The 12,735-nt window shown below is 54.2% G+C and overlaps 1 protein-coding gene across 1 annotated transcript in view; it reads right to left on the bottom strand.

The window, feature by feature from the left end:
- FBXO41 (F-box protein 41) overlaps positions 1-12,735 on the bottom strand; it is a 155,401-nt gene that overhangs the window by 98,631 nt on the left and 44,035 nt on the right. Inside the window, exons 4-6 of the mRNA XM_075584279.1 lie at positions 11,751-11,827; positions 8,550-8,902; positions 664-896 (exon numbers count right to left, since the gene is read on the bottom strand). Of these exons, the coding sequence (XP_075440394.1) occupies positions 664-896; positions 8,550-8,902; positions 11,751-11,827 (663 nt within the window). The remainder of the gene's footprint in view (positions 1-663; positions 897-8,549; positions 8,903-11,750; positions 11,828-12,735) is intronic.

The raw sequence follows: 12,735 nt of genomic DNA, 5'->3' as shown, positions 1-12,735 counted from the left end.
CTCCCGTGTAGGTCCCGCCCCCGCACTAGAAAGTTCGGCGGCTGGACAGCGCGGTACCAGAGGTGCGCGCACGTGTGATGTGTGTGTGTGTGTGTGTGGGGGGGGGGAATGTGTGTGTGTGTGTGGGGGGGGGGGGAATGTGTGTGGCGTGCAGGGTGTGTGTGTGTGGTGTGCAGGGTGTGTGTGTGGTGTGCAGGGTGTGTGTGTGTGTGTGTGGTGTGCAGGGTTTGTGTGTGTGGTGTGCAGGGTGTGTGTGTGTGGTGTGTGGTGTGCAGGGTGTGTGTGGTGTGCAGGGTGTGTGTGAGTGTGTGGTGTGCAGGGTGTTTGAGTGTGTGGTGTGCAGGGTGTGTGAGTGTGGTGTGCAGGGTGTGTGAGTGTGTGGTGTGCAGGGAGGGGGATGTGTGTGATGTGCAGGGAGGGGGATGTGTGTGATGTGCAGGGGGGGATGTGGAGGAAGGGGTATTATGTGTATGGGAGAGGGGTGTGAGGGAGAGAAGTGTGAGGGTGAGAGGTGGGGGATGTGGGAGAGGGGAGAAATGGGGGGGGGGGTGAGATATAGAGGGGGCGTCTCGCAAGGCCGCCAACACTGCGAGTGGGGGGGGGGGGCAGGGGTAACTGTAGAACCCAGGAGAGCTGTCTGCGGCCCCCCAGCATGCATCTCACCTTCGGGGACACTCTGGCATTTTCTAGAAACACACGGGTCCACACAGCGGGGTGCCGGGCTACGAACTTCCAGTCCCGGCTGACCTCGGCCGCCCGCAGCAGCGTCTTGGTGTCGAGGTAGGTGAAGATGCAGAACAACGCAGCTCGCATCTTCAGGATCTCCGGGCTGATCACCTCGTTAGAGCGGGACGGGCTCCCTCTCTCCGGCCTGGGCATCCTGCCATCGCAGTGACCTAACGCACAGGACGACCAAGAGAGTTACTCACCGCAGCAGCTCCAGTTGCGCAAGGATTTCCCACATGGGATATTACCGGGTATTTTTAAGGCTAAAACCTGAGTTTTTGTGTCCGTGGGAGTCACTGATCAGAGCTGCCATCGACTCGCAGATTACGAGATGTATTAAACCGGGGGTGGCCCAATCCAGTGCTCAAGGGCCCGCAACAGGTCAGGTTTTCAGGATATCCCAGCTTCAGCACAGGTGGTGCAGTCTTCCACTGAGGCTCTGATTAAGCCACCTGTGCTGAAGCAGGGATATCCTGGAAACCTGACCTGTTGCTGGCCGTTGAGGACTGAAGTTGGCCGCCCCTCGATTAAACTGTGCCCCTCTGGGCATCACCTTTTAAGGTGGTGTTAACCCCCTTGTTTAGAAAATCTGCAGATGTAGGAAATGTACAACCGGGCTACATGTGACACAGCTTGGAGCAGGAAATGGTGCGTGTGTGTTCTGCGTGCAATGAAACATGGGGGCAATGTACAGACCTTCCGCAGGTCAGAGTTGCGGTGGTGGGAGGCTACGGTTGTTGAGTGGGATGGTGAGGAGAGCCATGGCCAGAAGATGAGTGAGATGGTGAGGAGAGCCATGGGCAGCAGTTGATGAGTGGGATGGTGAGGAGAGCCATGGGCAGCAGTTTTTCAGTGGGATGGTGGAGAGAGCCGTGGGTAGCAGTTGTTGAGTGAGATGGTGGAGAGAGACATGGCAGCAGATGAGTGAGATGGTGAGGAGAGCCATGGCAGCAGATGAGTGAGATGGTGAGGAGAGCCATGGGCGGCAGTTGTTGAGTGGGATGGTGGGGAGAGCCGCGGGCAGCAGTTGAGTGAGATGGTCATGAGAGCCGTGGGCAGCAGTTGTTGAGTGGGATGGTGGGGAGAGCCATGGGCAGCAGTTGTTGAGTGGGATGGTGGGGAGAGCCGTGGGCAGCAGTTGTTGACTGAGATGGTGAGGAGAGCCATGGCAGCAGATGAGTGAGATGGTGAGGAGAGCCATGGGCAGCAGTTGTTGAGTGGGATGATGGGGAGAGCCGTGGGCAGCAGTTGTTGAGTGGGATGGTGAGGAGAGCCATGGGCAGCAGTTTTTCAGTGGGATGGTGGAGGGAGCCGTGGGCAGCAGTTTTTCAGTGGGATGGTGGAGAGAGCCGTGGGCAGCAGTCATTGAGTGGGATGGTGAGGAAAGCCATGCAGCAGTTGAGTGAGATGGTGAGGAGAGCCATGGGCAGCAGTTGTTGAGTGGGATGGTGGGGAGAGGCATGGGCAGCAGTTGTTGAGTGGGATGGTGGGGAGAGCCATGCAGCAGATGAGTGAGATAGTGAGTAGAGCCATGGGCAGCAGTTGTTGAGTGGGATGGTGGGGAGAGCCATGGGCAGCAGTTGATGAGTGGGATGGTGAGGAGAGCTATGGGCAGCAGTTGATGAGTCGGATGGTGAGGAGAGCCATGGGCAGCAGTTTTTCAGTGGGATGGTGGAGAGAGCCGTGGGTAGCAGTTGTTGAGTGAGATGGTGATCAGAGCCATGGCAGCAGATGAGTGAGATGGTGAGGAGAGCCATGGGCAGCAGTTGTTGAGTGGGATGGTGGGGAGAGCCATGGGCAGCAGTTGATGAGTGGGATGGTGAGGAGAGCCATGGGCAGCAGTTGATGAGTGGGATGGTGGAGAGAGCCATGGGCAGCAGTTTTTCAGTGGGATGGTGGAGAGAGCCGTGGGCAGCAGTTGATGAGTGGGATGGTGGAGAGAGCCATGGGCAGCAGTTGAGTGAGATGGTGAGGAGAGCCATGGGCAGCAGTTGAGTGGGATGGTGGGGAGAGCCATGCAGCAGATGAGTGAGATAGTGAGGAGAGCCATGGGCAGCAGTTGTTGAGTGGGATGGTGGGGAGAGCCATGGGCAGCAGTTGATGAGTGGGATGGTGAGGAGAGCTATGGGCAGCAGTTGATGAGTCGGATGGTGAGGAGAGCCATGGGCAGCAGTTTTTCAGTGGGATGGTGGAGAGAGCCGTGGGTAGCAGTTGTTGAGTGAGATGGTGATCAGAGCCATGGCAGCAGATGAGTGAGATGGTGAGTAGAGCCATGGGCAGCAGTTGTTGAGTGGGATGGTGGGGAGAGCCATGGGCAGCAGTTGATGAGTGGGATGGTGAGGAGAGCCATGGGCAGCAGTTGATGAGTGGGATGGTGGAGAGAGCCATGGGCAGCAGTTTTTCAGTGGGATGGTGGAGAGAGCCGTGGGCAGCAGTTGATGAGTGGGATGGTGGAGAGAGCCATGGGCAGCAGTTGAGTGAGATGGTGAGGAGAGCCATGGGCAGCAGTTGAGTGGGATGGTGGGGAGAGCCATGCAGCAGATGAGTGAGATGGTGAGGAGAGCCATGGGCAGCAGTTGTTGAGTGGGATGGTGAGGAGAGCCATGGGCAGCAGTTGATGAGTGGGATGATGAGGAGAGCCATGGGCATCAGTTGTTGAGTGGGATGGTGGGGAGAGCCATGGGCAGCAGTTGTTGAGTGGGATGGTGGGGAGAGCCGTGGGCAGCAGTTGAGTGAGATGGTGATGAGAGTCGTGGGCAGCAGATGTTGAGTGGGATGGTGGGGAGAGCCATGCAGCAGATGAGTGAGATGGTGAGGAGAGCCATGGGCAGCAGTTGAGTGAGATGGTGGGGAGAGCCATGGGCAGCAGTTGTTGAGTGGGATGGTGGGGAGAGCCGTGGGCAGCAGTTGGGTGAGATGGTGATGAGAGCCGTGGGCAGCAGTTGTTGAGTGGGATGGTGGGGAGAGCCATGCAGCAGATGAGTGAGATGGTGAGGAGAGCCATGGGCAGCAGTTGTTGAGTGGGATGGTGGGGAGAGCCATGGGCAGCAGTTGATGAGTGGGATGGTGAGGAGAGCCATGGGCAGCAGTTGATGAGTGGGATGGTGGAGAGAGCCATGGGCAGCAGTCATTGAGTGGGATGGTGGGGAGAGCCGTGGGCAGCAGTTGAGTGAGATGGTTATGAGAGCCGTGGGCAGCAGTTGTTGAGTGGGATGGTGGGGAGAGCCATGCAGCAGATGAGTGAGATGGTGAGGAGAGCCATGGGCAGCAGTTGTTGAGTGGGATGGTGAGGAGAGCCATGGGCAGCAGTTGATGAGTGGGATGGTGAGGAGAGCCATGGGCCGCAGTAGTTGAGTGGGATGGTGGGGAGAGCCATGGGCAGCAGTTGATGAGTGGGATGGTGAGGAGAGCCATGGGCAGCAGTTTTTCAGTGGGATGGTGGAGAGAGCCGTGGGCAGCAGTCATTGAGTGGGATGGTGGGGAAAGCCATGCAGCAGTTTAGTGAGATGGTGATGAGAGCCATGGGCAGCAGTTGTTGAGTGGGATGGTGGGGAGAGCCATGGGCAGCAGTTGTTGAGTGGGATGGTGGGGAGAGCCATGGGCAGCAGTTGAGTGAGATGGTGAGGAGAGCCATTGGGCAGCAGTTGTTGAGTGGGATGGTGGGGAGAGCCATGCAGCAGATGAGTGAGATGGTGAGGAGAGCCATGGGCAGCAGTTGTTGAGTGGGATGGTGGGGAGAGCCATGGGCAGCAGTTGTTGAGTGGGATGGTGGGGAGAGCCGTGGGCAGCAGTTGAGTGAGATGGTGATGAGAGTCGTGGGCAGAAGATGTTGAGTGGGATGGTGGGGAGAGCCATGCAGCAGATGAGTGAGATGGTGAGGAGAGCCATGGGCAGCAGTTGAGTGAGATGGTGGGGAGAGCCATGGGCAGCAGTTGTTGAGTGGGATGGTGGGGAGAGCCGTGGGCAGCAGTTAGGTGAGATGGTGATGAGAGCCGTGGGCAGCAGTTGTTGAGTGGGATGGTGGGGAGAGCCAGGGGCAGCAGTTGATGAGTGGGATGGTGAGGAGAGCCATGGGCAGCAGTTTTTCAGTGGGATGGTGGAGAGAGCCGTGGGCAGCAGTCATTGAGTGGGATGGTGAGGAAAGCCATGCAGCAGTTGAGTGAGATGGTGAGGAGAGCCATGGGCAGCAGTTGTTGAGTGGGATGGTGGGGAGAGGCATGGGCAGCAGTTGTTGAGTGGGATGGTGGGGAGAGCCATGCAGCAGATGAGTGAGATAGTGAGTAGAGCCATGGGCAGCAGTTGTTGAGTGGGATGGTGGGGAGAGCCATGGGCAGCAGTTGATGAGTGGGATGGTGAGGAGAGCTATGGGCAGCAGTTGATGAGTCGGATGGTGAGGAGAGCCATGGGCAGCAGTTTTTCAGTGGGATGGTGGAGAGAGCCGTGGGTAGCAGTTGTTGAGTGAGATGGTGATCAGAGCCATGGCAGCAGATGAGTGAGATGGTGAGGAGAGCCATGGGCAGCAGTTGTTGAGTGGGATGGTGGGGAGAGCCATGGGCAGCAGTTGATGAGTGGGATGGTGAGGAGAGCCATGGGCAGCAGTTGATGAGTGGGATGGTGGAGAGAGCCATGGGCAGCAGTTTTTCAGTGGGATGGTGGAGAGAGCCGTGGGCAGCAGTTGATGAGTGGGATGGTGGAGAGAGCCATGGGCAGCAGTTGAGTGAGATGGTGAGGAGAGCCATGGGCAGCAGTTGAGTGGGATGGTGGGGAGAGCCATGCAGCAGATGAGTGAGATAGTGAGGAGAGCCATGGGCAGCAGTTGTTGAGTGGGATGGTGGGGAGAGCCATGGGCAGCAGTTGATGAGTGGGATGGTGAGGAGAGCTATGGGCAGCAGTTGATGAGTCGGATGGTGAGGAGAGCCATGGGCAGCAGTTTTTCAGTGGGATGGTGGAGAGAGCCGTGGGTAGCAGTTGTTGAGTGAGATGGTGATCAGAGCCATGGCAGCAGATGAGTGAGATGGTGAGTAGAGCCATGGGCAGCAGTTGTTGAGTGGGATGGTGGGGAGAGCCATGGGCAGCAGTTGATGAGTGGGATGGTGAGGAGAGCCATGGGCAGCAGTTGATGAGTGGGATGGTGGAGAGAGCCATGGGCAGCAGTTTTTCAGTGGGATGGTGGAGAGAGCCGTGGGCAGCAGTTGATGAGTGGGATGGTGGAGAGAGCCATGGGCAGCAGTTGAGTGAGATGGTGAGGAGAGCCATGGGCAGCAGTTGAGTGGGATGGTGGGGAGAGCCATGCAGCAGATGAGTGAGATGGTGAGGAGAGCCATGGGCAGCAGTTGTTGAGTGGGATGGTGAGGAGAGCCATGGGCAGCAGTTGATGAGTGGGATGATGAGGAGAGCCATGGGCATCAGTTGTTGAGTGGGATGGTGGGGAGAGCCATGGGCAGCAGTTGTTGAGTGGGATGGTGGGGAGAGCCGTGGGCAGCAGTTGAGTGAGATGGTGATGAGAGTCGTGGGCAGCAGATGTTGAGTGGGATGGTGGGGAGAGCCATGCAGCAGATGAGTGAGATGGTGAGGAGAGCCATGGGCAGCAGTTGAGTGAGATGGTGGGGAGAGCCATGGGCAGCAGTTGTTGAGTGGGATGGTGGGGAGAGCCGTGGGCAGCAGTTGGGTGAGATGGTGATGAGAGCCGTGGGCAGCAGTTGTTGAGTGGGATGGTGGGGAGAGCCATGCAGCAGATGAGTGAGATGGTGAGGAGAGCCATGGGCAGCAGTTGTTGAGTGGGATGGTGGGGAGAGCCATGGGCAGCAGTTGATGAGTGGGATGGTGAGGAGAGCCATGGGCAGCAGTTGATGAGTGGGATGGTGGAGAGAGCCATGGGCAGCAGTCATTGAGTGGGATGGTGGGGAGAGCCGTGGGCAGCAGTTGAGTGAGATGGTTATGAGAGCCGTGGGCAGCAGTTGTTGAGTGGGATGGTGGGGAGAGCCATGCAGCAGATGAGTGAGATGGTGAGGAGAGCCATGGGCAGCAGTTGTTGAGTGGGATGGTGAGGAGAGCCATGGGCAGCAGTTGATGAGTGGGATGGTGAGGAGAGCCATGGGCCGCAGTAGTTGAGTGGGATGGTGGGGAGAGCCATGGGCAGCAGTTGATGAGTGGGATGGTGAGGAGAGCCATGGGCAGCAGTTTTTCAGTGGGATGGTGGAGAGAGCCGTGGGCAGCAGTCATTGAGTGGGATGGTGGGGAAAGCCATGCAGCAGTTTAGTGAGATGGTGATGAGAGCCATGGGCAGCAGTTGTTGAGTGGGATGGTGGGGAGAGCCATGGGCAGCAGTTGTTGAGTGGGATGGTGGGGAGAGCCATGGGCAGCAGTTGAGTGAGATGGTGAGGAGAGCCATTGGGCAGCAGTTGTTGAGTGGGATGGTGGGGAGAGCCATGCAGCAGATGAGTGAGATGGTGAGGAGAGCCATGGGCAGCAGTTGTTGAGTGGGATGGTGGGGAGAGCCATGGGCAGCAGTTGTTGAGTGGGATGGTGGGGAGAGCCGTGGGCAGCAGTTGAGTGAGATGGTGATGAGAGTCGTGGGCAGAAGATGTTGAGTGGGATGGTGGGGAGAGCCATGCAGCAGATGAGTGAGATGGTGAGGAGAGCCATGGGCAGCAGTTGAGTGAGATGGTGGGGAGAGCCATGGGCAGCAGTTGTTGAGTGGGATGGTGGGGAGAGCCGTGGGCAGCAGTTAGGTGAGATGGTGATGAGAGCCGTGGGCAGCAGTTGTTGAGTGGGATGGTGGGGAGAGCCAGGGGCAGCAGTTGATGAGTGGGATGGTGAGGAGAGCCATGGGCAGCAGTTTTTCAGTGGGATGGTGGAGAGAGCCGTGGGCAGCAGTCATTGAGTGTGATGGTGGGGAAAGCCATGCAGCAGTTGTTGAGTGGGATGGTGGGGAGAGCCGTGGGCAGCAGTTGAGTGAGATGGTTATGGGAGCCGTGGGCAGCAGTCATTGAGTGGGATGGTGGGGAGAGCCATGCAGCAGATGAGTGAGATGGTGAGGAGAGCCATGGGCATCAGTTGTTGAGTGGGATGGTGAGGAGAGCCATGGGCAGCAGTTAATGAGTGGGATGGTGAGGAGAGCCATGGGCAGCAGTTTTTCAGTGGGATGGTGGAGAGAGCCGTGGGCAGCAGTCATTGAGTGGGATGGTGGGGAAAGCCATGCAGCAGTTGAGTGAGATGGTGATGAGAGCCATGGGCAGCAGTTGTTGAGTGGGATGGTGGGGAGAGCCGTGGGCAGCAGTTGAGTGAGATGATGATGAGAGCCATGGGCAGCAGTTGTTGAGTGGGATGGTGGGGAGAGCCGTGGGCAGCAGTTGTTGAGAGAGATGGTGAGAGCCGTGGGCAGCAGTTGTTGAGGTGGATGGTGGGGGGTGTGGTGGTTGGGGGGAAATGCTTGTTGCAGTTGAGCAGCCGCCTGGGATATTAGTCATGGCTGTTCTTCCTTCTCCAGTCTCAGTGGCTCTTGTTATGTATCAAAATTTCTCAGTTGCAAAATTGGGGCAAAGGTGGAACAATATAACTGCACCAGATTTATCAAAGGGACGGTTCTTTTAGGAAGGAATTTGCTCTTTGATAAATGTGGTGTACTTTTTTTGTCCCCGTTTTGCAGCTGGAGACTTTGGTTTATGGTCCCCATAGACGTCTATAAATATTAATTAGGCTGCCAGACTGGGGAAAGATAGCCCCATTGAATCCCTATCCAATCAGTGGGAATGTAGTATTTGTCTCCGTCTACATTGTTTGTGTCCCAGTCCTGTCCCCGGAAGAGTTGTCTTGGCACACACCTTTTGGCCTGCAGCCTCCTGACCCTCTGTTTGAGTTGAGATCTGCTGACCCGATGCTCTCCTGTTCCCAAACCTCGGCCTCTGATTCCGTAGTCCTGGATCCCCCATCGGAGATGTCTCCTTCCTCCCCCTCTGTGCTGTTCCGGTACGGCCGGCGGTGCCAGTTCTGGATGGCCTGCCTGCGTAGGCCAGAGCTACGGCTGTTGCTGGTTCTCTCAAAGCTGCTGTCTTGACCCTGGTTGTTGTCGGGGTAACAGGGGCCCTCGGATTCCTCCTCCGCTTCCGGCTGCTCTGCGCAATCGCTGTCATAACAGCCAGAGCTCTGGGACATAGTCTTGATTCTGCCGGAGGCCCTGGGCAAACGGAATGAGCAGTGGTAATGCCAAGAAAACTTCTCACTCCTACGGACGGTACAGCACCACCTAGCTCACTCACAAAACATTTTGTCAACGCCATAATGATATTATCTGCAATGAACGCCTATGATGTCAAAGGCAACCTATAGGTTAAACTAGGGGGTCCTCAAACGTTTCAATATGACGTCCCAACATTTTGAAGGACCATCCTACTTACACTTAGCTGTGCTCATCAATAGATTTTTAAATAATTACAAATATATAACCTATGTTATTAAAACATATATACTGGGCCTGTACCAGCCATGCCAACCTCTCGATGATTGAAATCAGGGAGATTTGGTGGTTATATTTGAATGGGATAATACCGCTGTGATGGGAGGGGGTCACCAGGCTCTATAATAAAGGTCAAACCCGTTTAGGTTACCCCTGCTCCGTGTGTAAGGGTCCCAGAGAGTTAGCTCTTGGGCCCAGTAACATTGTATTATTGCATTATAGTGTCTGTAATAAAACCATTTTTTGTGTTTTTTCCCTTTCCGGGCATGCAGTCAAGCAGGGGTTGCTAGTGTATGAGTTTCAAGGGGGGTTTTGCGGAGGAACCGTTGACAGAATGTGACTAGGAGGTTGGGGTCCGGAGTTGTCGGTTCCCCCATAAATGTACCCGGGAATCATGCCTGATTCTCAGATACATGTAGGCACATTGTCCCAGCAATATCTCCCCTTGAAAACGCAAGCGTGACTCACCACTAGGGTACCCTGCTTCAGCACAGCCCAGAAAGGAGAATGAGGCACAGGGATAAACATGTATTCCTGTAGCTGAGGGAATCTCTAGGTTAAGGGGGATACCCCAGCTAGTGCCAAGGTGACCCACAGATAGTATAGGGTTTGTGGGTGCCCAACTGTATATAAGGTTGGGGGGGACTGTGAGAGTCCAGACTGAGTCCAAGGGAAAGTGTGTGGGGGATAAGGCCGATAGAAATAAAGAGACAACATTTTTCCTTTTCTGTTCCCTGTACCCCAAAGACCTTCACCTAGTCCCACATAGCAGAAGGGGTTCCCCGAGACTTAGTGGTTATTAAAATGTATTTCAGTGTGTTTTATATTTGGAACCGATGTCCAAACAGGCAGCCAGTGCAAACCCATAGGCGCCGGTAAGTGCTGGACATCGGAGTTCAAAGCAGCCAGAGGATGCCCAGAGGTGTGAATGGCATTTGGTCAGCGGAGAAAGGGGGAGTACTAGGTCCGTTGATCAATGGCAGTCCTCCGGGATGCCACTTCTTCTGCCAGACCTAGGGGCGTCTGCCCAGCGGGTGGCATTGGGATAGCTGGGGGAGGCTGGGGGGAGATGTGGCTTGCACATGTCTCATGGCTATTTCAAATTTCCCACTGACCTGGCTTGGTTCTGATTTGCTGCTGGAGAAAGTTCCCACGTGCTGATTGGCTGTCCGGTCTGCTTCTATTTTATGAATGAAGCAGGGAATACTATAAGAAGCTGTGAGCCAATCAGATCATGTGTTCCCCTTGAGTCTGAGCAGAAAGAGCGCGGGCGCTTTTCAAAGATGCTTTGTTTGTAATAGCAAAGCAACCGGCTTCGATTTCAAGCCTGAAAAAGCCTGCCCGCCAGAGACTAAGTCCAGCATTTTGCGCCCAAGTTCTCAGAATTGACCGTAGCGGACGCGCTGGGATTTTATGCTGATTTGAGTTCCAGGAGATTGGGGCTGACTCGCGGTCAGGAGGGACCAAGTTCTCAGAAGAGAACGTAGCGGTGGCGTGAGGAATTTTATGCTGATTTGGGTTCCAGGAGATTCCGAGCTAAGTCCCGGTCCGGGTAAAACTCCCAAAGAGTTCCCTGCACCTAGGAAAGTCTAGTTTTCAACCCCAGCCCCAAAGTAAGTGTGTCTTTTCGTCTGTATTTTGTGTTTCACTTTGTGTAAGCGAATTTATGCCGAATAAATTACAATTTATTTCTCTACCTTATTTTGCTCAATGAATGAGTCCTCCGGACTAGCATCCGCCCCACCAGACTGTGAGGGGCCCAACCCAGCGGGTGGCTTCTGAATAGCAAGTGGCAAACTTGCGCATGCCCATGGCTGATTCAGAAGTCCCGCTTGACCGTTTTCAGAAGACTGGCACCGCTCTGATTGGCTGGCATGAATGTTCCCACGCTGTGATTGGCTGTAGTATTTTGTGAATGAGTTCCAAAATACTATAAGAATCCTCCAGCCAATCAGTTCAGGGGATTCTCAGCGCCAGAAGGGAAGCGGGATATTTGAAACGACCAAAAGATGCTCTTGGAGAAATCGCAAGAGACCGGCTTCAGAAATTTCAAGTTGAAATATTTTCTAAGTCCAGCTTTTAGGGACCAAGTTCTCAGAAACGAACGTAGCAGTCACGGCTGGGATTTCATGCCGCATTTAGTTCCAGGACGTTTGGAGCTAAGTCCCGGTCATGTAAAAACTCTGGATTTAGAGTGCCAGCAGCTAGGAAAGTCTAGTTTTTTTACCCCAGTTCCCAAGTAAGTGTGTCTTTTCTTATGTACTTTGTGTATCATTTGTGTGTATCATTGTGTGTTTGCCTTTTCATGCGAATACATTTACAGTTTATTTCACTTATCTGTTTTGCTCAATGAATGATCCTGGTAAAAAGGTGTAACTGCCCGGTCTCCCATGACAGGGTTACATTGAATAAATATGGCGCTGTCTCCTGTTTGGTTTTGCCCCAGTGCTTAGTAAATAGATCGCTTGGAGAGGAGCTGAGGTCTGGGAAGGGGAACTGATATGAGGAGAACTTTGATGAAGCCAGGAAAGAATGGTGCAGCTCCAGAGAAGAACAGAAGGTGGCTTACCCGATGCTGGAGGAGCGCTGATTAGAGACTGAATATGAACCATGCACGGCCGAGCTGGAGCCGGAGTGTCTGTCCCTCTATGGAAAGAGAATGGAGAACGCATTGTCGCCGCTTCACACTAAGCACACAGACCAACGCAGGCGCAAAGGATTCTGGGTACGCATGGAGCCACAACAGGACGTTGCGATGCTCTGATGTGTCACGGTCTTCAGCCAAGTGGCAAATAAATAAAACAAGACACAAAATTTGAAAGGGGGCGTGAAAATGGAGCCACGCACACGTTAACAATAATTGGAATGTATGTAAGTAGTGTTTGGGTTTCACATAAAATATACAAATAGATCAGAGATGAGGCAGGGACAGATTATATCACATGCGATGCACATTGATAGCTTTTGAGGAAGTTATAGTGGACAAAGCTTATGAAATCTCAGAAGTTTCCTTAAGTGCAGATACCGCACACAATAGGGTAAAAGCCGCTCAGGGAAAATAACAAGGACTATTGTATACAAAATAAAATGGGGGAAGGGGGGGGAGGGGGGTGGATACGGATCAAAGTCTCCGGGCTGCAAAACTGGAGAAACAGGTTGCCCCTCATTTATTAAAGAAAATAGAGCTCACGATTCCCATTGCCTCCCAGTGCTTCCCAGTGCTTCCCATGGCTTCCCAGTGATCTTCAGTGCTTCCCAGTGATTCCCATTTCTTCACAGTGATTGCTTCCCATTGCTTCCCAGTTATTCCCATTGTTTCCCAGTGCTTCCCAGGGATTCATTCCCACTGCTTCCCAGTGATTGCTTCCCAGTGATTCCCAGTGATTCCCATTGTTTCCCAGTTATTCCCATTGTTTCCCAGTGATTCTCATTGTTTCCCAGTGATTCCCATTGTTTCCCAGTGATTCCCATTGTTTCCCATTGTTTCCCAGTGATTCCCATTTCTTCCCAGTGATTGTTTCCCATTGTTTCCCCATTGTTTCCCAGTGATTCCC

Source organism: Ascaphus truei, unplaced genomic scaffold, assembly GCF_040206685.1.
Source record: "Ascaphus truei isolate aAscTru1 unplaced genomic scaffold, aAscTru1.hap1 HAP1_SCAFFOLD_525, whole genome shotgun sequence".
NCBI lineage: Eukaryota > Metazoa > Chordata > Amphibia > Anura > Ascaphidae > Ascaphus > Ascaphus truei.
Note: the sequence above shows the minus strand (reverse complement) of the source record. Positions and strands in the feature narration are given on the sequence as shown.